The sequence below is a fragment of the Grampus griseus genome, assembly GCF_964374135.1.
Source record: "Grampus griseus genome assembly, chromosome: 3".
Classification (NCBI taxonomy): domain Eukaryota; kingdom Metazoa; phylum Chordata; class Mammalia; order Artiodactyla; family Delphinidae; genus Grampus; species Grampus griseus.
Window position 1 is genome coordinate 162,463,060 of NC_139019.1, and position 24,465 is coordinate 162,487,524.

General features: G+C 43.3%; 2 protein-coding genes across 2 annotated transcripts in view; one reads left to right on the forward strand and one right to left on the reverse strand.

Moving 5' to 3' along the window:
- Positions 1-16,507, forward strand: part of LOC309821290 (mucin-16-like) — a 35,278-nt gene extending 18,771 nt beyond the window's left edge. The window contains exons 8-18 of the mRNA XM_082652482.1: positions 1,949-1,984; positions 2,924-2,989; positions 4,226-4,356; positions 4,712-4,779; positions 5,605-5,753; positions 7,289-7,449; positions 8,361-8,428; positions 12,730-12,896; positions 14,642-14,683; positions 14,887-15,005; positions 16,332-16,507. Of these exons, the coding sequence (XP_082508608.1) occupies positions 1,949-1,984; positions 2,924-2,989; positions 4,226-4,356; positions 4,712-4,779; positions 5,605-5,753; positions 7,289-7,449; positions 8,361-8,428; positions 12,730-12,896; positions 14,642-14,683; positions 14,887-15,005; positions 16,332-16,436 (1,112 nt within the window). The 3' untranslated portion in view covers positions 16,437-16,507. The remainder of the gene's footprint in view (positions 1-1,948; positions 1,985-2,923; positions 2,990-4,225; positions 4,357-4,711; positions 4,780-5,604; positions 5,754-7,288; positions 7,450-8,360; positions 8,429-12,729; positions 12,897-14,641; positions 14,684-14,886; positions 15,006-16,331) is intronic.
- Positions 16,508-18,135: 1,628 nt separating this feature from the next.
- Positions 18,136-18,737, reverse strand: MBD3L1 (methyl-CpG binding domain protein 3 like 1; the record flags this gene model as incomplete). Its single annotated transcript, XM_082650011.1, is given in 4 exon segments — positions 18,136-18,276; positions 18,278-18,649; positions 18,651-18,682; positions 18,684-18,737. Coding segments are annotated over 4 exon segments (543 nt in total). The 3' UTR covers positions 18,136-18,191.
- Between the last annotated feature and the right edge of the window lie 5,728 nt (positions 18,738-24,465).

The window sequence follows — 24,465 nt, forward strand, 5'->3', positions numbered from 1 at the left end:
TCCACTCTTGAAAAAAACAAACACTAATTTGAAAATATTCCTGTGCCCCAGCGTTCATAGCAGCATTGTTTACAATTGCCAAGATATGGAAGCAACCTAAGTGTCCATCAACAGATGAATGGATAAAAAAAGATGCGTGTGTGTGTGTGTGTGTGTGTGTGTGTGTGTGTACAATGGAATACTACTCAGTCATAAAAAGGACAAAATTTTGCCATTTGCAGAGACATAGATGGACTTGGAGGGTATGATGTTAAGTGAAATAAGTCAGACAGAGAAAGACAAATACTGTATGATCTCACTTATATGTGGCATCTAAAAAATACAACAAACTAGTGAATATAACAAAAAAGAAGTAGACTCACAGGTGTAAAGAACAAAGTAGTGGTTACCAGTGGGGGTGGGGGGAGGGGCAACACAGGGGTTGTGGAGTGGGAGGCATAAGCTACTGGGTGTAAGATAGGCTCAGGGATGTACTGTACAACACGGGGAAAATAGCCAATATTTTGTAATAATTGTAAATGGAAAGTAACCTTTAAAATTGTATAAAAGGGACTTCCCTGGTGATCCAGTGGTTAAGACTCCGAGCTCCCAGTGCAGGGGGCACGGGTTTGATCCCTGGTCGGGGAATAAGATCCCACATGCTGTGCAGCGCAGCCAAAAAAATAAAATAAATAAAATTGTATAAAAAATTTAAGAATATTTTTAATAAATGTAAGCTTGTTAATAAAATACATGAGATGCACATTTAAAAAAATTCTATTGGGGTATAGTTGATTTACAGTGTTGTGTCAGTTTCAGGTGTACAGCAAAGTGAATCAGTTATACGTATACATATAGCTAGTCTTTTTTAGATTCTTTTCCCATATAGGCCATTACAGAGTATTGAGTAGAGTTTCCTGTGCTCTACAGCCCCACTTCTCACTTTTGACCAGGATGGGTTTCTCTCTTGGTTGGGGCCCCTATGCCAGGAAAGCAGGCAGGCACTCTGCCTAGGGGATCCAAGCTTTGGACACACTGGGCATCAGCCTAGAATCCAGGAAGAAAGAGCATTTGGAAGGGTGACCCTTAACGGGGGCTCTGAGGGTCAATGCACAGCTGTGGTGAGGTTGACTGGAATTACTCCGCTTCCCCTCTCTCTGTCCCCAACCTAGGAATAGAGTTTGGCAACTCACACTTTCTTATCACCGTTGCCCCATCAGGCGGGCAGGAGACATCCTGGTCCTTTATGACTCCCATTTTAGCAAAGAGGAAAACAGAATTACAGAGAAGGGAAGGGAACTGTCCACACCCACAGTAGGTTTTTCACCAGTCTAGGTCCTGAGGTTCTTCTGAGTTCACATTTTTCCCTTTCACCTTGGCCACTGCAGGGGCCAGTTTAAGACTCTCCCCAACCCCTTGTAAGCTGCACAACTTATATGCTTCATTGTGTTCACTCATTCAGCATTTACCAAGCATCTACTATAAGCCAGGCCTTGTGCCCGACACCAGAGACAGACAGGCTACATGTACGACCTATCCTAATGTAAGTTCCAGTGGGGCAAAGACTGTTTGATTCGGCAGTATATTCCCCAAATGTAAATGGAACCTGACACATTGTAAGCTTTCCATAAATATTCACTGGATGTAGGGATAGATTGGAGGGAGGCTGGAAGGGCAGATGGCAGGGTGGATGGATATTTGGGGGCAAAAATGTGTGAACATAAATATTATGAGAGTCTCTTGTTGGGGACTTGCTGGTGAGGTGGGTAAGGAAGGGTCATTTCTAATCCAAAGGTCAGGAAAGCCTTTATAGTGGAGATGACATTTGAGTCTGATCCTAGAAGATGCATAGATGCTCACCTGGTACAGAGGGAATGACATCCCGAAAGAAGCCCCACATGGACAAAGCCCATGTATATCTGGGCTTGTTCCTCAGCCTCCCCTTAATGTGTGACTTTTTTGTTTCCAGGTTATAATGAACATGGTCCAGATGAGCCTCTTACAAGTATGCATCTTTTCATCCACTGTCCATTTCAGTCTCCAATGATCTTGAGCCAAACTTTTCTTCTCACTGACAAAGGGAGCTTGCCCCAAACTCAGGCCAGGTCTCCTGAGTGGGGGCAGGGTATCAGTGGGAGGAAGGATGCCGAGTCCTTTGTCTCTTTTTAGACCTGCAGCCATGGTATTGGCTTTCCGAATTTTCCACACCCTTCTGGGCTGGAGGAAGAAATTTGAACGAGCGTTCGCTACAGAAATAAGGGTTCAGGTCAGATAATGACCTTGTAGTCCATGCCTCCTGATAACAAAACCTTTAAATAGGGCCTGCAGAATGGGCCTCAGTGTCAAGTTGCAAACTCTGGTGGCTACTCAGTGCTTTGGCCAAATTTGTCCATTCACTCATCCAATGATCACTTCACCTATCTTTTCACCCATCCATTCTTCCATTCTCCTAGTTATTCCTTCTCTCAGACCTCTTCCTTCCTCCCTCCCTCCTTCCCTCCCTCCCTTCCATCCATCTATCCATCCATCCATCCAACCAACCATCCTTCTGCCTATTCACCTGTTTGTCTTTCTTTCCTTCTGCACTTCCATTCATCTCTCAACTTTTCTTCCTTGTGTTTATTCTTCTTTCCTTCTCTTTGACCCTCCTTGTGTCCATTCTTCCTCTGTCTGCCTGTATTTCTGCCCCTCCATCTGTCTGTCCTCTTTGTTCAGTCTCTCTCTTGTTTACCCACTCACACTCTCTTGAGTTCATTTCATTCACAGGCTTGCTCATCCCTCTACTCATACAATCACTCCTTCGCTCACTCTCATTAATGGTAAACCTATGAATGGTTTCTAGAGCCCAGGTGAGCCTGGGGGCTTCTGGAGCCCAGGTGAACCTGGAGGCTTCTCCCACTCTGTGGGGGGCTCTGTTCCTCCCTAATGACTGCCCTTTCCATAGCTCCTGAACCAGCTACCACATTCCTGCCTACTTCATCATCATCTGTACAACCAGAATCCACCACAGGTATTGGGGGCCCCTCTTCCTTCCCAAGAGAAGCTCTCCAGCCCCACACATCCACCGGCCAATGTAACACAGGAGCTGGGAGGCCAGGGGGTGCAATTCTGATTTTAGGGCAATCATGCTGATCACAAAGATTATACCAATAATTCTGTGACCATTCTGTCCCAAGCCATGTTCTGGCCATGGAGATAGAATATACAGGTTCTGTCTCTGAAAAAGTCATAATCAAGTGAACTAAAGATTACTTAGGAAAAAAAAAAAAGATTACTTAGGGACACAAGTGAAGTAAGTCAGAAGGAGAAAGACAAACACCATATGATATCACTTATATGTGGAATCTAAAATATGACACAAATGAAACTATCTATGAAACAAACAGACTCAGAGAACAGACTTGTGGTTGCCATGCGGGAGGGGTGAGTTGGGAATTTGGGGTTAGCAGATGCAAACTATCAAATATAGAATGGATAAACAAGGTCCTACTGTATAGCACAGGGTACTGTATTCAGTACCCTGTGATAAACCATAATGGAAAAGAATATGAAAAAGAATATATATATATATGTATAACTGAATCACTTTGCTATACAGTAGAAATTAACACATTGTAAATTAACTATACTTCAATAAAATAAAAAAATTTTTTTAATATTACTTACGGGGACTTCCCTGGTGGTCCAGTGTTTAAGACTCTGCGCTTCCACTGCAGGGGGCATGGGTTTGATCCCCCGTTGGGGAACTAAGATCCCACATGCGGCATGGCGTGGCCAAAAAATATATATATTACTTAAGGACACAAAAAAGGCAGAGACACTATTATTAACAGGGTGCCATGGGAGTGCAGAGATGGGGCAAGTCAAGGATTGCCTCCTGAAACTGTACTAGACACTGGACATGACAAGAACAAGATAGATGAATGTCTGCTCTCATGGAGCTCCACCTCAATGGGCTCCTGAAGCAAGAATAGGAGTTTTCCTGGAAAAGAAAAGGGTGGAAGAGCATTCCAGGAAGCGGGAACTGCATAAGCACAAGCAGAAAAGCTCAGCTTAGGAGATTCCTTATAAAATTCCAGTTTTCTCCCTCTACAGGGTGACTTTCCATTTAGGAGCCCTATAGTCCCCAACATGTGGACCTGGTTTTGGTTGATTATGACAGTAGGTAGGGGCCCCCAAGCCACCATGCCTCTGTCCTAAAACCTGAGAGTCTCCATCTGTCTTTTCTTCCTCTTGGTGGCTCCAGGCTATGTACCCCAGAGTTCATCTATCCAGAGCGAGTACCAGCTAAATTTCCACATCATCAACTGGAACCTCAGCAACCCAGACCCCATGTCCTTAGAGTACACTGCCCTGCTGAAGGACATCCAGGACAAGGTAGGGTCTCTCTCCCCTCCCATCTCTCCTTGCCCTGGGTGCCCCTCTCATTCCTCAGTCTGACTTACATCTGTTAAGTGATTGCTTAACTCCTCACTTTACCTACATGTTCTGGGTTCTTGCTGATTCCAGGGGTCATACCCTAGCTGCCTCCCCACTTCTCATATGGGCAAACTGAGGCTCAGAAAGGGGAGCACTGTGCCTAAGGTCACACAGTGAGTTAAGGACAGAGCCAGGATTGGAACTCAGGTCTCCCTTGCTTCAAGACCTATGTTTGTTCTTCCACTGGCTCCAGTGGCCCCCTCCAGCCCCAAGAGACCTCCATCGCACTCACTCTCCCTACCCTTTATTCCAGGTCACAAAACTGTACAGAGGCAGCCAGCTACAAGACATATTCCACTCCTGCCTGGTCACCAACCTGATGTAAGTTGAGATTGGAGGCATTGGCTGAGCTGGCGGCTTGAGGCTCTGACCCCCTGTTGGCACACCCTTGAACTGGAAGGTTCATTGACATGGTGCCCATTCTTCCCCATGTCCCTGACAGCTAATCTTACCATCTCCTTCCGTACGTCTTCGGGGTGCAGGAAAAGGATTAACCTCATGGAGCCACCAACCCCTTGCACCCACCTCCTTCTTGGGAAATACAACTTTCAGCTAATAATAGTCCAATAATAACATTCACCGTGGCCAGGCTCCCTGCTGAGTACTTTCATGCAAGATCACCTCATTTAATTCTCATAACATCCCCCAAGAAGTGAATGCAATGTTCATCCGCAGTGTTCACATGGGAAAACTGAGGCTCAGAGAAGTGAACAGCGCAAAAGCTGTCAAAGTTGGGTTTGAACCCAGGTCTCTGAGGGATGGGTAGAGGAACTAGGACATCTATACTAGAGAGAGGGAGGATCATGGGACACAATGCTGACTTTGAATGTTACCAAACTTCAGTTCCTTTGTCTTTAAAATGGGGAAAACTATAATAATAGCTTCCACCAGAGCGATGGGGAGGGAATGTGGAATTCACTTCTTAGAGATGCACAGTAGACATTCATTATTGTTACTGTTATTGCTTCTATTCCCAAGCCCTAGAAGTCTTTCCCTTTTTGGTCAGGGTCTCTTCTCTTGCCTGGGGGAAGAGGCAGTCAGATACCCACAGTGCTTGTCCCTAGGTCTTTGGCTCTATAAAACAGTAACTCAGGAGACACTGCTGGTGTTGGGTGCTGGCTGAGTTCCCATGGCCTCTGTTCCTAGGCTGGATCCCATGTCGGTCAGCATCAAGGTACTGTTCTCCTCCAAACTGGACTCCAGCGTGATGAAGCAAGTGTTTCTAGACAAGACCCTTAATGCCTCATCCCACTGGCTGGGTGCCACCTACCAGTTGACAGATGTGCATGTGACAGGTATGAGATAAGGTGGGGGAATAGGTTCATGGCTGGAAAAGATGGTTTTATGAAGAAGGATAGGGCTTCTGGGTAGCAGTGAAATGGATAGAGGCTGCAGAGGAAAAAGGGGGGCTTTCTGGAAGCCCATGTTGATGATTCATGGCAATGTGTCATCCAACAGGATGCAGGAAGAGAAAATGCAGCGATTGCAACCAAGGAAATGGTTATTTTACATGTCAGTTTTTCTAACCCAGAATGTAAAGGATCCTGTGTTTCCTTCTTAGGCTGCAGTTATGAGTCATGCATTGGTTGATTCATTCATTCATTCAATGTATACGCCATGAAAATAAATAGGCACTGATGATACACCGTGAAAACCACTATAACAGGGGAATTTCAAAACTCTGTGGGAACCCCCAAAAGGGATACACAATTCTCTCTTGGAAAGTTTTCTAGAGGAAGTGATGAAGAAACTGAGATCTGAAGGAGAACAGGACCTAGTTGGGGGAAAGAGATGGGCAGCTGTGCTACATGTGTCTATAACCTAGAATATAGAAAGAACATGTCATTGGAGGAGGCTTTAAGAAGTTTGGTGTGGCTGGAGCATACACCTTGACATGAGACATGGGAAAGCTGTAGCTGAAGATGTGGGCAGGGACTTTCCTGGGCACTGGAATGGTTTGTGGAGGAACAGAACACACCCAGAATTCTACTTCAGAAAGCGCATCCTCTCCGTGTTACAAGGACAATGATTGGGGACGGGGAGGAAGAACAGAGGCAAGAAGACACATTAGGAACCTAGGTCAACAAAGCTGTGTGACAGATGCCCACTGAGATGGTCAGCACCTGCACCTGCCAACTCTGCCCCAGAGAAGCCCAAGCTCCTCTTCACCACATCCTAGTGAACTCTCATAATGCTTGGTGGAGAGTTGGACAGGCAGACTGATGAATGGATTCAAGGTGGACAGGTAGATGAACAGTCTTCTGTAGGCCAATTTTTTTTTTAATTTTATTGAAGTACAGTTGCTTTACAATGTTGTGTTAACCTCTTCTGTATAGAAGAATGACTCAGTTATACATATATATATTCTTTTTCATATTCTTTTCCATTATGGCTTGTCACAGGACATTGAATATAGTTCCCTGTGCTATAGAGAAGGACCTTGTTGATTATCCATCCTATATATAATAGCTTGCCTTTGCTAATCCCAAACTCCCATTCCCTCCCTCCCACATCCCCCTCCCCCTTGGCAACCACAAATCTGTTCTCTATGTCTGTGAGTCTGGTTTTGCTTCATAGATATGCTGATTTGTATCGAATTTTAGATTCCACATATAAGTGATATCATACAGTATTTGTCTTTCTCTTTCTGACTTGCTTCGCTTAGTGTGATAATATCTAGGTCCATCCATGTTGCTGCAAATGGCATTGTTTCATTCTTTTTGAGTGTAGCCCACTTCTAAAATCCCACCTCAGTCCACATTGCCAGGAATAAGTAGACTGGCTGTAATGACTTCTTTGTTAAAAACTTCATACTTTCTTTTTATTCTAGAAGTGGAGCCATCAATTCATATACCAACAGACCAACCAACAATCAGTCCCAGCTTCCAGAACTTCCAGCTGAATTTCACTGTCACCAACTTAATCTATTCCCAGGACATAGCCCCAGGCACCCCCAAACACCAGCGGAACAAGAGAAATATTAAGGATGCGGTGAGAATGGGGTTGTTTGTCCACCCTGTTCCCATGTAGAGACTGACCTATGGACACTGGGTAGTCAGAGGGTGACTTTTTTTTGGTGTGCACATTTATTTTTTTTCAGTTTGGCAATCTGGCCTTTTTTTTAAACATCTTTATTGGAGTATAATTGCTTTACAATGGTGTGTTAGTTTCTGCTTTATAACAAAGTGAATCAGCTATACACATACATATATCCCCATATCTCCTCCCTCTTGCGTCTCCCTCCCACCCTCCCTATCCCACCCCTCTAGGTGGTCACAAAGCATCGAGCTGATCTCCCTGTGCTATGCAGCTGCTTCCCACTAGCTATCTATTTTACATTTGGTAGTGTATATATGCTGGACATTTTTAAAAACTGAAGTATAGTTGATTTACAATATCATGTTAATTTTGGGTGTACAGCACAGCAATTCAGATATATATATCCTTCTTCAGATTCTCTCCCTTAAAGTTAATACAAAATATTGAGTATAGTTCCCTGTGCTATACAGTAGATCCTTGTTGGTTACCTGGAGGGTGACTTTTTTTTAACATTTCATGAAGACAGGTTCTTATTCCCATTTTACAAACTAAGAGACAGCCACAGAGGGGTTCACTTGCTAGCCCAAGTCATACCCTGGAACAGGCCCTGGGCTAGTGTTTTCTTTTTCGTTTTCGTGTTTATTTGGGTTTTTTTGGCCGTACCACTCAGCATGTGGGATCTTAGTTCCCTGACCAGGGATCAAACCCATGCCCCCTACAGTGGAAGCACAGATTCTTAACCACTGGACCGACAAAAAAAAAAAAAAAAAAAAGATGGGGAAGTGTATTCTTTGGTTAATTGGCATTCTCCGATGCCACTGTGCCATGGATTCTGACCAAGGAAATGTTGCCCTGTCTTTCAGCTCAACCAGCTCTTCCGAAACAGCAGCATCAAGTGTTATTTTTCTGACTGTCAAGTTTCAGCATTCAGGTGAGTTCCAACTCAGGACCCAATCATTTTGGAGGTTTGTTCTGTCCTTTGAAAGTGTCCCACTGCCATAGTCTCTCAGTTCCTAGCTGTCATAGAGGAGAGCCCTAGGAATATAGAGCTGTTACCCAAACATCAGCTTGTTCCTGAACCAGCGAGTACAACTGGCTAGAAACTCAGAAGAGCTTGTGTCAACCTAGGTAGGCATGAAGGTGGCTGGTGCTGGGGGCCATGGAATATAGAGTGTAGCATTCATGTCTTAAGAAATCGGCCACTGAAGGCAGAATCCATGGGAGCTAGGGGTTAGAACCAGATGACTTGGAATCCAGCAGTCTAACTGTGCTGTCCAATACTGTAGCTACTAGCCATAAGAGGCAATTAAAAACTTTTATACACCTCTTGGGATGTGTTTCACATACCATAAAATTTACCTTTTTGATGTATGTAATTTAGTGGTATATTTATATAGTGCTACAACTATCCCACTACCTAATGGAGGGAGGAACATTTTCATCACACCAAAAAGAAATCTTGTACCCACCCATTAGCAGTCACTCATTTTTCCCTCACCCCCACCCCCTATCAAACAATTTACTTTCTCCCTCCGTAGATTTGCCTATTCTGAACAATAGGCATTCCATTTATATGAAATGTATATAAATGGAATCATACATTATGTGGTCTTTTGTGACTGATTTCTTTCCCTTAGCATAATGTTCTCAGGATCATCCATGCTGTAACATATATCAGTCCTTCATTCCTTTTTAGGACTGAATAATATTCTATTGGATGGCTGTACCACTTTTGTTTATCTGTACATCCACTGATGGACATTGGATTGTCTCCACTTTTTGGCTATTATGAATAATGCTGTTATGATCATTAATATCCAAGTTTTAACGTGAACTTATGTTTTCAATGCTTTTGGGCACATAAATAGGAATGGGTATTGTAGGGTCATAGGGTAACTATGTTTAATTTTTGAGGAACTACTGAATTATTTTCTACAGAGGTTCCACCATTTTATATTCCCTTCAGCAATGTATGAAGGTTCCAAATTCTTCACATCCTCACGAACGATTATTATTGCCCTTTTTTTCCCCACTATAGCCATCCTAGTGGGTGTGAAGTGGTAGCTCATTGTAGTTTTGATTTGCATTTCCCTAATGATTAGTGATGTTGAGCATTTTTTCACATATTTATTGGCCATTTTTATATCTTCTTTGGAGAATTGTTTATTCAAGCTCTTTACCCATTTTTAAAATTTTGTCTTTTTAATGTTGGGGTATAATAGTTCTTAATATAGTCTGGATACTAGACTCTTACAAGATACATGATTTGCAAATTTTCTCCCATTTGAAAGGTTGGATTTTCATGTTCATGATAGTATCTTTTAAAGCACAACAGTTTTTCATTTTGGTGAAATCCAATTTATCTACTTTTTCCTTTGGATTCTTGTGCTTTTAGTACCATATCTAAGTAAGCAATGACTAATCCAAGGTTATGAAGATTTACTCTTATGTTTTCTTCCAAAGGCTATATAATTTTATCTCTTACATTTAGATCTTTAATTTATTTTCAGTTAATTTTTGTATATGCTGAGATAGGGGTCCAACTTCCTTCTTTTGCATGTGAATATCTAGTTGTCCCAGCTCTATTTGTTAAGTAGCCTATCTTTTCCCTGTTGTTTTGGAAACTTTGCTGAAAATCAGTTGTCCATAATTGCATGACTTTGCTTACAGACAGTAAATTTTATTCCATTGATCTGTATGTCTATCTTTTTGCCAGTGGCAGTGTTTTGAGTACTGTAGTTTAGTAGTAAGTTTTGCAATTGGGAAGTGGCGCTGTCCAGCGTTGTTCTTTTTCCATATTGGTTTGGTTATTCGAGTCCCTTGAAATTCCATATTAATTTTAGTATCAGCTATCAATTTCTGCAAAAGAGCCAGCCGGGATTTTGATAGGGATTGAATTTAATCTTTAGGTCAATTTGGGGAGTGTTATCATCTTAATAATACTAAATCCCCAATTCATGAACATAGGATGCCTTTTCATTTATTTAGGTCTTTTTAAAAGTCTTTGAACAAAGTTTTATAGTTTTGAATATACAAATCTTACATTTCTTTTGTTAAATTTATTCCAAAGTGTTTTGTACATTGTTTGATGCTATTGTAAATGGAACTGCTTTCTTAACTTTATTTTCAGAATGTTAATAACTAGTGTATAGAAATACAATATAGATTTTTGCATATTGCTCTTATATCCTACAATCATGCTGAACTAATAGGATTTAGTAGTGTGTGTGTGTGTGTGTGTGTGTGTGTGTGTGTTTCTTGGGATTTTTCTATATACAGTATCATGTCATCTGCAAATAGAGAGTTTAACATCTTCTTTTCCAACCTAAATGCCTTTTATTTCTTTTTCTTTCCTAATTGGCCCCATAAGAACCTTCAGTATGATGTGAATAACATATAAGAGGAGGGCAGACATACTTGTCTTGTCCTTGGTCTTAAGGGAAAAGTTTTCACTCTTCCACCATTAAGTATGATGTTAGGGGTAGTCTTTGCATGAATGCTCTTTATCAGGTTTGTAAAGTTTCTTTCTATTCCTAGTTTGTTGTTTTTTTTAATCATGAAATTATATTTTGTCAGTTTTTTTGTGTCTATTGAAAACATGTGGAAAAAAAAGAAAACATGTGGTATTTGTCCTTTATTCTATTAATATGGTATGTTACATTGATCAATTTTTTTAGATATTAAGCCAACCTTTCAGGTAGAGGTAAGAGTTTAAGACCTTCTCAAGTCTTGCACAGCACTCTTGTGGTCTTCTGGATACCCAGGAATACATTGGAGCTTTTCAAAGGCCCCTGTAGACATCTCATTCCCCAATTTTTTCTTTTAAGTTATTAGCTCACCTCTTGCTTGCCTCAACTGGTATTGCTCCCTTGGGCAGATATAGTGTAAAACAATTACCACTGACTGTGGCAAGTGCCATGGGGTTAGGCTTTCCTCTCTAAACAAGCTCTGAACTACCATATGACCCAGCAATTCCACTACTGGGCATATACCCTGAGAAAACCATAATTCAAAAAGAGACATGTACCACAATGTTCATTGCAGCACTATTTACAACAGCCAGAACATGGAAGCAACCTGAGTGCCCACTGACAGATGAATGGATAAAGAAGATGTGGCATATATATACAATGGAATATTATTCAGCCATAAAAAGAAATGAAACTGAGTTATTTGTAGTGAGGTGGATGGACCTAGAGTCTGTCATACAGAGTGAAGTAAGTCAGAAAGAGAAAACCAAATACTGTATGCTAACACATATATATGGAATCTAAAAAAATAAAAATGGTTCTAAAGAACCTAGGGGCAGAACAGGAATAAAGACACAGACGTAGAGAATGGACTTGAGGACACAGGGAGGGGGAAGGGGAAGCTGGGACAAAGTTAGAGAGTTGCATTGACATATATACACTACCAAATGTAAAATAGTTAGCTAGTGGGAAGCAGCTGCATCGCATGGGAGGATCAGCTCGGTGCTCTGTGACCACCTAGAGGGGTGGGATAGGGAGGGTGGGAAGGAGATGCAAGAGGGAGGGGATATGGGGATATATGTATACATATAGCTGATTCACTCTGTTATACAGCAGAAACTAACACAACATTGTAAAGCAATTATACTCCAATAAAACTCTGAGTCAAATAAAGACAAGCTCCGAAAATAAGGCTTTTTCAAGGAGCTGCCAGATAGGTCAAATAATGACAATTCAATGGTGATGGGTCTTTTGGGGAGCTCTAAACCCATTATGGTTTTCAAAGTTACTGAGCCCCTTGTGAGAGCAGGATGAGAACTGTGCAAGTTATAACACCATAACGTTTACTCCATTTGCCAAGATTCAAACATTTTTTCTTAACTAAATGCTGTTTGAATTGTTACAAGCCTTCGGTTAATTTCTAGACTTCTGAAAAAGTTGATTTTGACCATGTTTGCCAGTGTTCTCATTGTTTTTACAGATTTTCAGAAGTCCTTACTCCAACATTTCAAAATGTTCTCCCTGCAGCTAGTTATTTATAAATTAATTCAATTAAATAAAATGAGACATTCAGCTTCTCACTCACACTAGCCACATTTTAAGTGTTCGATAACAACATGGGGCAAATAATGACTGTATTGGATAGTACAGACACAAATGTTTACATCACTGCAGAAAGTTCTCCTAGACAGGACCAGAAGCAGGGAACCAGGAATCGGGGTAGAATTCCAGATATCCTTGTTCATCCCTTGTGTCCTTCCAGGTCTGAGCCCCGCAGCAACCACACTGGGGTAGATGCTCAGTGTAACTTCTCACCATTGGCTCAGAGACTGGACAGAGTTGCCATCTATGAGGAATTCCTGCGGCTGACCAAGAACGGTACCCAGCTGCAGAATTTTATCCTGGACAGGAATAGTGTCCTTGTGGATGGTAAGGCTCCCTGATCATTGAGGCAGAAGTGGGGGCTTCCAATTTCCTCACCTGGGGACTTTCCTGGGAATCTGGAGACTTTGGGATGAGTCAGCACTGAACTTCCCCAGGCTGGCAGGAGGTGCATACTCCCACAGATTTTACCCACTACTGAGGGAGAGGAAAGGACATTCAGTGGGATATAGGAGACGCTCGCCTTCTCCTAGACTGCACCATGCAATAGAACTCTCTTAGTGAAGGAAATGTTCTATATCTGTGCTATCCAGTGCATAAGCCACATGAGGCTCTTGAGCATATTAAACACGGCTATTGTGACTGGCTTTTATGGTTAATGATTTTTAATAGTACTGACTACCAGATTTTTAAAATTTCACTTAATTAAAATTAATTTTAATTTAAAAAGGCACTTGTTGAAGTAAGTCAGAAAGAGAAAAATACCCTATGCTAACACATATATATGGAATCTAAAAGAATAATGGTTCTAATGAACCCAGGGGTAGGACAGGAATAAAGACGCAGACGTAGAGAATGGACTTAAGGACACGGGGAAGGGGAAGGGGAAGCTGGGACAAAGTGAGAGAGTAGCATTGACATATATACACTACCAAATGTGAAACAGATAGCTGGTGGGAAGCAGCTGCATAGCACAGGGAGATCAGCTCGATGCTTTGTGACCACCTAGAGGGGTGGGATAGGAAGGGTGGGAGGGAGACCCAAGAGGGAGGGGATATGGGGATATATAGCTAATTCACTTTGTTATGCAGCAGAAACTAACACAACACTGTAAAGCAATTGTACTCCAATAAAGATGTTAAAATTTTTTTTTTAATTTTTAAAAAATTTTTAAAAAGTAAAAAATTAATTAATTAATCACAGCATATATTTTATAAACCTGGTCTGAATGGAAGTAAGAATAAACCTCCAAGTAGATGTAGAAAAAAAATAAAAAATAAAATTAAAAAAAAAATTAAAAAGCACTTGTTCCTGCTCGTATCAGGCAGCACATCTTAAGAATTTGCCTGGGGTTGTACGAGCAGGGGGACCTGAAACCCTCTCCCATTGCCCAATGGGTGCTATGTGTCCCTACCCTCATAGAGTTTGTGTTGCAGTTGGAAATAACAATAGGCAATTTAAAATTATAAATTATTTGATGTGAACCAATCCATACTTGGGAGTGGTAATCAGAAGGCTTCCTGGAGGAAGTTACAGTATAGGTGAATCCTGGAAAATAAGCATTAAAAACTCAGTAAAGGAGAAGGGAGAGAATGTACTCATAGCCAGAGAAGAGAGTTTTGAGTGGCAATTTATAAATTTAAAGAGATCCCATGGTCTTGTCAACTGTGATGATCCATTCTCCCCTCCACTAGCATAAGAGGGTCCAGCCCATCATCAGTCATCCATTCCCAGAGGTATGATTTGAAATATCACTCTTGTAGTGTGATAATGGCTTTGTTATTATGTAGCAAAATATCCTCATTTTCCAGTGATGCAAACTAAAATGGAGTGAATCATCATTATGGCTACATGACTTTAATATTTCAATGGAATTATGGGATGATGCAAGGGTAGCAAGTGTTACTAATTTATACATTGGGTATGATACTGTTTTAACTGGATAAATTATATATTGTTATTTCTAGGTGATGGACGTTTATAATGTGGTTCTATTTTTCTGTGTATTTGAAAAGTTTTATTTAAAAAAGTAAAACACACTCACATGCATTCTCCATTTCATTCACTTTCAGGGTATTCTCCCAATAGAAATGCTGTCTTGACTGAGAATTCGGGTAAGCCTCAAAGACGCTCCAGCCCAGGATGGGGAGGGAATATTTTGATTCTCTGCCTCACTAAAGGGAACCATGTACCCAGGGTATTGGATGATGATGAATGTTGGCCAACCCATGCTAAGGACTTTGAGGCACAGTAGGGGGGGATCAGGAGCCCTAGGGGAATGATAGGAGGTGGCTCACACAAGCACTTGTCTCCCCAGACCTCCCCTTCTGGGCCATCATCCTCATCTGCCTGGCAGGACTCCTGGTTCTCATCACGTGCCTGATGTGCTGTTTCCTAGTTAGCAAGAAAATGCTGTTGTCTTCTTACTATCAGGTTGTAAGAGCCCTTTATATATTACAAATACCTGTCTTCTGCTGGGGATATGTTTTGCAAATATTTTCTCCTAGTCTGAGTGTAGTTTGCCTTTTCCTTTTCTTAACAGCATTAGTCATTAGGGAAATGTAAATGAAAGTCATAATGAGATACCACTACACATGAGAATGGCTAAAATTAAAAAGATAACAAGTGTTGGTGAAGATATGAAGCAACTGGAACTCACATATAGTGCTGGTAAAAAATAACATGGACACATCTTTAAAAGTTACATTGGGGTTAGTAGATGCAAACTGTTACATATAGAATGGCTAAACAAGGTCCTACTGTATAGCACAGGGAACTATATCCAATATCCTGAGATTAAACCATAATAGAAAAGAATATAAAAGAATGTATATATGTGTATAACTGAGTCACTTTGCGGTACAGCAGAAATTAACACAACATTGTAAACCAACTATAGTTCAATTAAAAAATAAATTTTAAAAGAAGTTACATACATCTATGCAACCACCCAGTCCTAGGAATTTATCCAAGAGAAATGAAAACATATGTCTACACAAAGACTCGTACACAGATGTTCATAATAATATCTGTACTAGCCAAAGACTAAAAACAACCCAGAAGTCCATCAACAGGTGAAGGGATAAACAAACTGTGGTATATCCACACAATTCAATACTATTTAGCAATAGTACTGGATTATTAACACATGCAATGATTAATCTCAAAATAATTATGCTGAATGAAAGAAGTCAGATGAAAAAGAGTACTTACTGTATGATTCCATTTATAAACAAACTCTTGAAAATACTAGCTAATCTCTGAGGCCAGAAATCAGATCAGTGGTTGTCTGGGAATAAGAATGTGTTTGTAAATAGCAGGGGAGGAGGAATTGCAAAAGAACATGAGGACGATTGGGGGGATAATGAGCATTCCTTATTTCGATTGTGGGGATGGTTCAATAAGTTTATAATCCAAACTTATCAAATCATTCACTTTAAATGTATGCAGTTTACTGTATGTCAGTTATACATCAGTTAAGCTGGGGTGGGGGGAGGAAAACAGAAGATATGAAGGGGATATCAGAGAGAAAATGGTAGAAAAAAAAGAGAGTTAAAAGGAAAAGAGAAGAAGAGAAAGAGGTGAAAGAGGGAGAAAAGAGACGAAAAGGGCTGGGAGAGAAAATTAAGAGAAAAAGAGAAAAAAGGAAGAGAGACACACAGGAACATCAGGTCTCTGTGGCTGTGGCCATGTCCCTCCCCTGTAACCCCCAATACTTGGCAATGACTGGTCCATTCTGATGCCCTCTACTCACCCTCACAGGTCACTGTCTCCAGGCAGAAGGAGGAGGAAGACTGTGAGGCTCAGCAACAACACCTGGGCTATTATTACCTGGGACCTGAGGAAGCTGCAGTGACATCTGCTTGAGTCCCCTTTTCCCAGTCAGGTTCCAAAGGAGCTTGGCCGGAACAGAAATAAATCACATTGGTCAGACACAACCTCTGGGTCTTTCTTGACTTGGCCCCTACCTGGTTCACACTGTACTGAGATAAAATTCTTCCCCTTCATTATGTCCTAAAGACAACTGCAACTTCTGTCTTATGGTTTCACACCATATCAACCCTCAGGGACACAAGGATTGGTGAAACAGGCACAGACGTTGTCAATGAACAAAATCAACATCCCACTTAAGTGTGAGGTTTGCCTACCTAGTCACCCACTACACACGTCTCTCCTTGACTCCTGCACAGCCATCACCCCATCTCTATTCCTCCATATTCTGCACCCCCTTCCCTGAAGCCCTGACAGTCTCAAGTTCCCCTTGAACTACTTCGTTCTCTGATGTTCAGATTCACCAGGACATCCAGAAAATCTGCCTTGGTGACTCCTTTCCCTCATCACAGGTCCTACAAGGTGGGAAACAGACCAAGAAGGAATGAGTGGGTCTGACATGACTCTGCAATCAGCCCTGGGACTTGGGAGCTGAAATGACTAGGTATCTGGGAAGACTGAATCCCTGAGTAATACCAAACTCTAGAGAGATAGGGTCTGCTTTGGATTTAAAGATTTATAAAACTCAGGGGAAAGGTCTGAGAGAAAAAAAGATAGTCTTTTTTTCATTTTTTTTTTGCACTGAATCTAACCAAACAGTTAAAGCAGAAACTCTCTAACAGGCAGTGTGAAGCATCCCAGGCATGAAACAAATACTACAGATGCTCTATTATTGTTTTACTACAGATGCTCTATTATTGTTTAACACCTCGCTCTCAGAAACTATAAATCCCTCAGACAAAAGTAAGTCATGATAAAGAGGATTTGAATAATACAACATGCTTGATGAGGCAAACAGGCAAATAAATCCCAACAAGCAGTGACTTATTGTTAGATTAATGATGCTGAAAACAGTCTCTTTTGATATCATGATACCCCAAATGGCATGTCAATTTTCATGAATCAAATTTTCAACACATAAACATCTTTAAAAGTAAGGAAAAGTTTGGTATCTCATTATATGCAACTCTGAATTAGCATGCAACAACACAAAAATAGAGACCTAGTAGTAGATATCTTATTTGAGAACATAATTATAACAGCTCTTTAATGAAATATTATTTTGGAATCTACTGGGTATTATACAAAACAGGATAATCTATTGTGAAAAGGTAGGTTTTATTCTGTGATTGTAAGGGCAAAAAAACTAAATAATCCCATAACTTTGATAACTCTCTATTGACTTTAAAATACAAATAAATAACATACATAGAGAGGAAAATGAGATAACAACATGAAGAGGAAAGATCTCCTCTTCTCACCAGAAACCAAATCACTCCCCTCAAAAAGATCACTGTCTAGGGAATTCCTTGGCAGTCCAGTGGTTAGGACTCGGCGCTTTCACTGCCGTGGGCCCGGGTTTGATCCCTCGTTAGGGAACTAAGATCCCGCAAGCTGAGGGGCCAGCAAAAAACAAACAAACAAATATAAATAGATCACTGTCTATATTTTCTATGCCACGCAAAAGAATTTAATGAGAGAAAAGTATTGGTTTATTTTAAAGTTTCAAAAGCTCAAAGCAAGAAAAACTTACAGACACTCCAGAGAGTCATTAATAAAGTGCTGTGGTGTACCATTTCATCTGCACCATTTTCTCTTTTTTTTTCAACAGTGTTTGTCAGGACATCCTTCTTAGCCCCTCACTTTTTCTGCCTTGATAGCTAGCCTGTCTGCAATCAATGCTATCCTCAGGCTCTCTCTTGCCATCTTCACTTTGCTGTTTCCTGATATCTTCCTCAGTCACCGGAAATTGTTTGCAGAGGAGCTGTGAGATACCCAGACCAGCTCCTGGAATCATCTCTGCCAAATCTGAAGACTGGGCAGGGGTGGGCCTGGGGCTGGAGTTCAGACCACCTGTGAGAACTCCTGGCAGAGATTCACCTGTGCAACTAGTTGCAAGTTTTTGCAAGGCTTTGGCAAGATCCAAAGTACTTAAGGGTTCTCTGGTTCCACTGAAGACCTGGAATCCATGTAGTCTCTTCGGCCAGAGCACTTGCTGGGGCTTATCCAAAGTTTCCTCCCATTGATGGCATCTGATCTCATTGCCAGGATAGGATGTGATTCTAGCAACCAGCCTCTTGAATATGTACGGACATTCTCAGAGGGATGGAGGTGCTTAAGCCACGCTTTGGATTGGTTTCTACAATCACGTTGCTTCCTCTGTGAAGTCTTGACCATCATGCTTCTTTTCTTCTTATCCTATAAAATTAATCATGAAATTGTACAGGACAAAATAGTTCTAACGTCTTATTCCTAAGGAGAAACAAATATTATTAAATATATATATATATTTTTAACATCTTTATTGGAGTGTAATTGCTTTACAATGGTGTGTTAGTTTATACTTTATAACAAAGTGAATCAGCTATACATATACATATATCCCCACATCTCCTCCCTCTTGGGTCTCCCTCCCACCCTCCCTATCCCACCCCTCTAGTTGGTCACAAAGCACTGAGCTGATCTCCCTGTGCTATTCGGCTGCTTCCCACTGGCTATCTATTTTACATTTGGTAGTATGTATAAGTCAATGCTAGTCTCTCACTTCGTCCCAGCTTACCCTTCTCCCTCCCCGTGTCCTTATATATATATTTTTAAGTGCCAATGTAGCCATTGCCCGGGCATTAAAAACTCTTATCCACAACACTGCCATTTTCAGGAAAGATCCAACAGTTGATGTGATTCCCTTTTTTGGAAGCTTCACTGGTGGGTTGTTGCTTTACTTTAAGCATGATAACCCTAAGAAAACTTCCAACGGAATCACCATTCTGAAGCATAACATATTTCACACTTCTGGTACCCTGTAAAAACGTTTGCATTGCACTGGAAAGCAGCATCTGGAGCAGATCTATTTCCTCTTCTAGTTCGTTTTCAAGCCCTATTATCAAAAATCTCTTCTCTAGATGGAGAATGCTACTCTTGGTATGGATTTTACAGGCGTTCTTCCCTCAAATTCAGATTTCTCACAAAGACGTTTGTAACAACAGCTGGTCACTGCTATGCCTCAGTGTGATCTGACGTTCACTTTCCATTTGAGGGCAAGGGAGGGAGACAGAGATGAGGGAGTGAAAAAGAGAGCTGGCTTCCCCAGCCCCCAGAGCTGCTAGACAGTGCTGCTCTGTTCTTCCCTACTGCTGCCTGCACATTGGTCATTTCTTTCAACTTTCACTACTGTGTTAAGCATAAAAGAAAATCCAAATCTGTTAGGTATTGCAGGCTCTCTGTTACATGTCTTTACCCACATTTATCTTGCTCCATTTCTCCACAACCAGGAGAATATAAACACAGAGCTTATTACTAAACTTTCAAGATTATTAAACACAGGAACTAGATCTACATTTCCAAAAGGAGACTGATATTTCTTCAAAGTCCCAGACCAGGGCTGAGTGTGGTACATCATTAACAGTCAATGATGACAGTGAAATATATATATTTGACCCTGTTTGGCTGCTTCTGTAGTGGATACTTTATGGGGTGACACCAGCCAACGTGTGACCTGGTGGATGAGCAGCCAAACAGGTTTAATTAGATCAGAGACACAAAGGGCTATTCCCTCCTTCGATAACAAATGAAGCAGCTGTAAGCGCCTACAATAGCAGTCGAGAAACAAAGGCAGCAAAACAGAACCATAATTGGTCCTTCTCCTAGCTGGCCTGTTATTTACCTGTAACCTGGGAAGTGACAGCTGGAGCAGGAGACTCAGCTAGAAGCCAGCTCCAGAAGATGAATTGCTTGGGGATGGGGAGGAGGGAGGTAGCAAAATCTCTGTTTTGTAGCCCAAATTTACTCAACTATTTGTTACACATCATAGAAGCCTGCTAGGTTTTAGCCTGCTGCTCCCAGACCTGGTCCTGATTTCACCAGATTTGCACGCTAGGAATCCCATAAAATAAATCACCCCCTACTCCCGGATCCCACAGACAGCTCCGCGGGGTTAACGCCACCACAAGCCGGCTCTGTCCTTAGTACAGGGCATCCTCCAAGCCCAGGGTGGGAGGCGAAGCGGGTAGGAGGCAATGGCAGGCGACGGTACTCCGACTTTTCTCCACCCCCGCGCTCATTAGAAGCGTCGATTTTTGGATCCAGGTGTAGCAGGGATTAATTGTCAGGCAAGTCAACAGTTTACCCCACTTCAGAAAGGACGAAAGATTGAGCGGGCGGACAGGAATCTCCCCCTGCCAAAGGGCTCCTACCTGCTCCCTCTTCCTCCTCCGTCCAAGATAACAAGCTCAAGCCAAAGCCTGCGCATTTCGCCAACTCTCCGTTTTCTAAGTGGCCCAGGAGCCCAGACAGGGACCACAAGGTGGTGGAGGAGGGAGTGAAGGAAGGGAGGGGGCAGCAGGTGCTGCAAACAGCTTCGCCTCACAGCTCCGCACTCAGCTCGCGCATCAGCGCACCACCGCCTTTCGGTCCTCCTCCTCCCGGCCTGGCGCAGTCTGCGTGGCGTTGCGTTCGCCCTCCTCCAGCTCCGCGGGGTGCAGGTGCTTGGCGATCTCCCGCAGCGCCGCTGCACGTCCGAAGTGGTCGTTGTGCCGCTTCTCCATAATCAGGTCCTCCAGGCTCTGGAACTCGAGCTCGTGGCTGCGCTGGGCAAAGAGCTGGATCTGCACCCCATAGGGCTGTTGGCCGAAGCGCGGCTCGTCGCCGATCTTGAACCCGCGCTGGCCTAGGCGGCATCAATCGGGTGAAGCTCTCGGAGTGGCATCTGCTCAGCTCGCGCTGCGCACCGTGGCGCTGGGGCTCCGCGGCTCGTAGCTGTAGACGGTTCACCACACGGCTCGCGTCGGGTGGGAGGCTGTTGCTCACCTCCAGCCGATGCAAATGCACCTGGAAATAGCCCACGTATACAGTCCAGTTGCGGGTACTGCGCCTGCCACACGAACTCCCCCAGGTTGCCAGGTCGGCATTTTTGAGCAGGTTCTTGGGCGTGTAGGTGCTCAGCGCCACGGAGCCCGCGCAAAGCTTTTCTGGTAGATGCAGTCGTGGCGGTAGAACTTAGAGCGCCCCACCTCGCGCAGCTGCGGGTCAGAGGTCCACGGCGCGGGCAGCGGCTGCGGCTCCACGGCCTCATCATCACTGGAGAAGATGTAGGAGATTCCGATGTGGGGCCCGTCGGGTCGGCTGTGGGAACTTCCTAATAACTTAGGCGGGTCATTTTCTCCGCATGCTTTCCCATCACACTGCAGACGCAAGATCACACCGCCGAGGGAGAAAGCGGAACCGCCACTAGGGTCATTGGCACAGGTCTCCGGACAGGGACTGAGACCACCCGCGAGAGGTGGAGGCCGTGGGGAATTTTGGGGAGGGGGGCGCTGCACCCTGAGACTTCTAGGGGTGTTTGCAAGTGTGGGCTCCGCAGTTCCTCTCCTGGCGCGGTGGCAGCGAGGCTGGGCAGAGGCAAGGGACACACGTCTTGCCCTTACAGCTACATCGCGCCTCAAGACTTGAAGGTAGGAGGGCACTGCCTGTTCACACCGTCCCCTCCCTCCTGCTGGGGCTGCTGCTCCCCCCAACCGGCTCTCGGGGAGGTGGGGCTCCAGAAGGAGAAGGAAGCAGCCTTGCTGCCTACCATTGGCAGCTCCTGCTCAGCCCTGTGAGCAACAAGCACCAGATCAGGAGAGCTGGGGTTGTACGTAGATCCTGCTCCCGGCTTCCCCAGGGGAAGGAATACAGACTATTAATACAGGGAGGTCTGTTGTTCCTCAGCTAACAAACTGCCTAGAAGGTAACAATTGTATAACTTTCCCCCTCAACCAGGCTCAAAATGTACTTTCAAAGGCCAAAGCGTTTTTCACTGCCGGCGCTCCTGTCCCGCCTCTTGCACATGTGCCTGAGAGGGCTGGGAGTTCTTGGGTGAGCTACAGACCTCCATCCTCCTGGTAGTTCATGGTGATGCCACTGACTGTCCCCTGTTGTTGCAGGCAAAGATGAATCAACTCTTAAACTAAATGAGGCCTGCAGGATGGGTACCCTCCAGGAAGATACAGTGTAGAAGCCTGTGAAATCCATGGTACCTACCAGGGAGAAATGTCTCCTACGTGGCCACATTGCTGTCCACCTACCCCACTTCCAACACCGCCCAACAGGTACTGGACCAGTGGTTCACTAGGTGCGTGTGGCCCCCTCCTCAGCACAGTGGTGACTTGCCCACTGCTAGCTGTGTGTTTGAGAATGTGACCAAATCTCTCTGAGCCTCAGTTTGCTCCTCAAAGTGGGGTGGTAGAGGATAAACCTCATAGAGTCCTCCTTGTAGGGACTACTGGATCACCTATGGCAGGTGCCTGTCTGGTGCAGAAAGGGCTGCTTGACATGCCGGGGTTGTTCCTCGTTATTATCCTCCCCTCCCCCATGAAAGGCCATCTGCCACACCCCACTGGTCTGTGGCCTTCCTGAGTTTAGAAAAGCACATGGAAAGCAACCTGCTATTCCAATGCAAAGGTTTGAGATTCCATCTTGCTGGTCCTTGTCCTTGGTGAGGCCAGAGTAGGGATCTCTGTGGGCAGGATGAGAGGCCCCAGGCCTACTCAGATACCTGGCATGGTTCTGGTTGAAGTTCATTCATTCCACAGTATATATTAAGCATCTACTACATGCAGGCACTTTCTGAGACACTTAACAAACTCAGTGAATGAAGCAAACACAATACCTAGGCCTCAATATAGCAGAAGAGTCACAGTCATACTAGACATCATTTGCAGGTCCTGCCCACTGTACATCACATGTGATGCCCTCATCTAGATCTGCAAGCACCCTCCCATATTCTAACTGGGATGATGAACCACAGGATCAACTAAAAACCTGAGTGGTGTCTGGGCCCAGAAGAAGGGCCTCCTGTCCCCACAAAACAGATGGAGAGAGTATAGGGGCTGTGTGTAAGTGACTGGCAGAACCTTGGATCTCACACAATCTTTTGATTTCCCTGGGAGGGCTGAGGTCTGGAAGCTTCTGCTTCAGAACAGGAGGAAAGAGAACTGTATATGGGGTCCCAGGTCCCTTGAGAATCAAAGGGGAGGATGGGTTGAGCATCCCCTGAAATAACCATCCCCACCACAGTCCCATCTTGATCTACCTGGCCCCCTCCACATCCACCACTCCTGACACCCACCATCAGGCCCAGGACAGGAGACGTGGGAGAATGTGCTCACGGGTCTGCCTCAATCCTCAGTCCTGACTCCCAGATGCATGGAGGACTGAGGTGGGAATGCATATTTGGTCAACAAGCACAACAAGAAAGGCCTCAAAAGATTCAGGCCAATGTTTCCAAGACAATGAAAATTAATCTGTACAGAGGCCAACAAGGTGCTCATTAAGCCCAAAGTAGTCAAATACAAGATGTTAAAAAGTGCCAGCCCTAAATTAGACAGTCTCACCCATATCATCCAACCCAGTCTCTGGAAGTATGTTGTTTTTCTTTTCCCATATAGTCAAGAGTACTACACTTTGGCAATCACAGACCATGAGTGAGGCCAAGGTCAAAGCAAAGGCCAAGGTCCCAAAAAGTTCCCCCAAAGACTCCAGGAAAAAAGCTTTTGTCTATCAACTTTGAGGATCAAAAATGGTACAAAACTTGGACTACTGCCCGCCTGGGCAGGTATCTCCCTATGCAATTTATAGAAATACAATATAAATTCCATCCCCCACCCCCCACTTACCATAAAAGAGAGATAATCATATAGTTTTTACCCTGAAATATGTTAATACAATAAATCATGTTAATATTTAACTGTCCTTGCCGTTATGGAATAAACTCTACTGGATCATGATATATGTCTTTTAAATACACAGCTGAATTTATTTTGCTAATATTTTATTCTGAATGCTTACTTCTCTAATCATGTGTTAGAGTGGGTTAATGTTTACAATAGCAAAAAAAAAGAAAACAAACAACATCCACCAGATGGAGAAC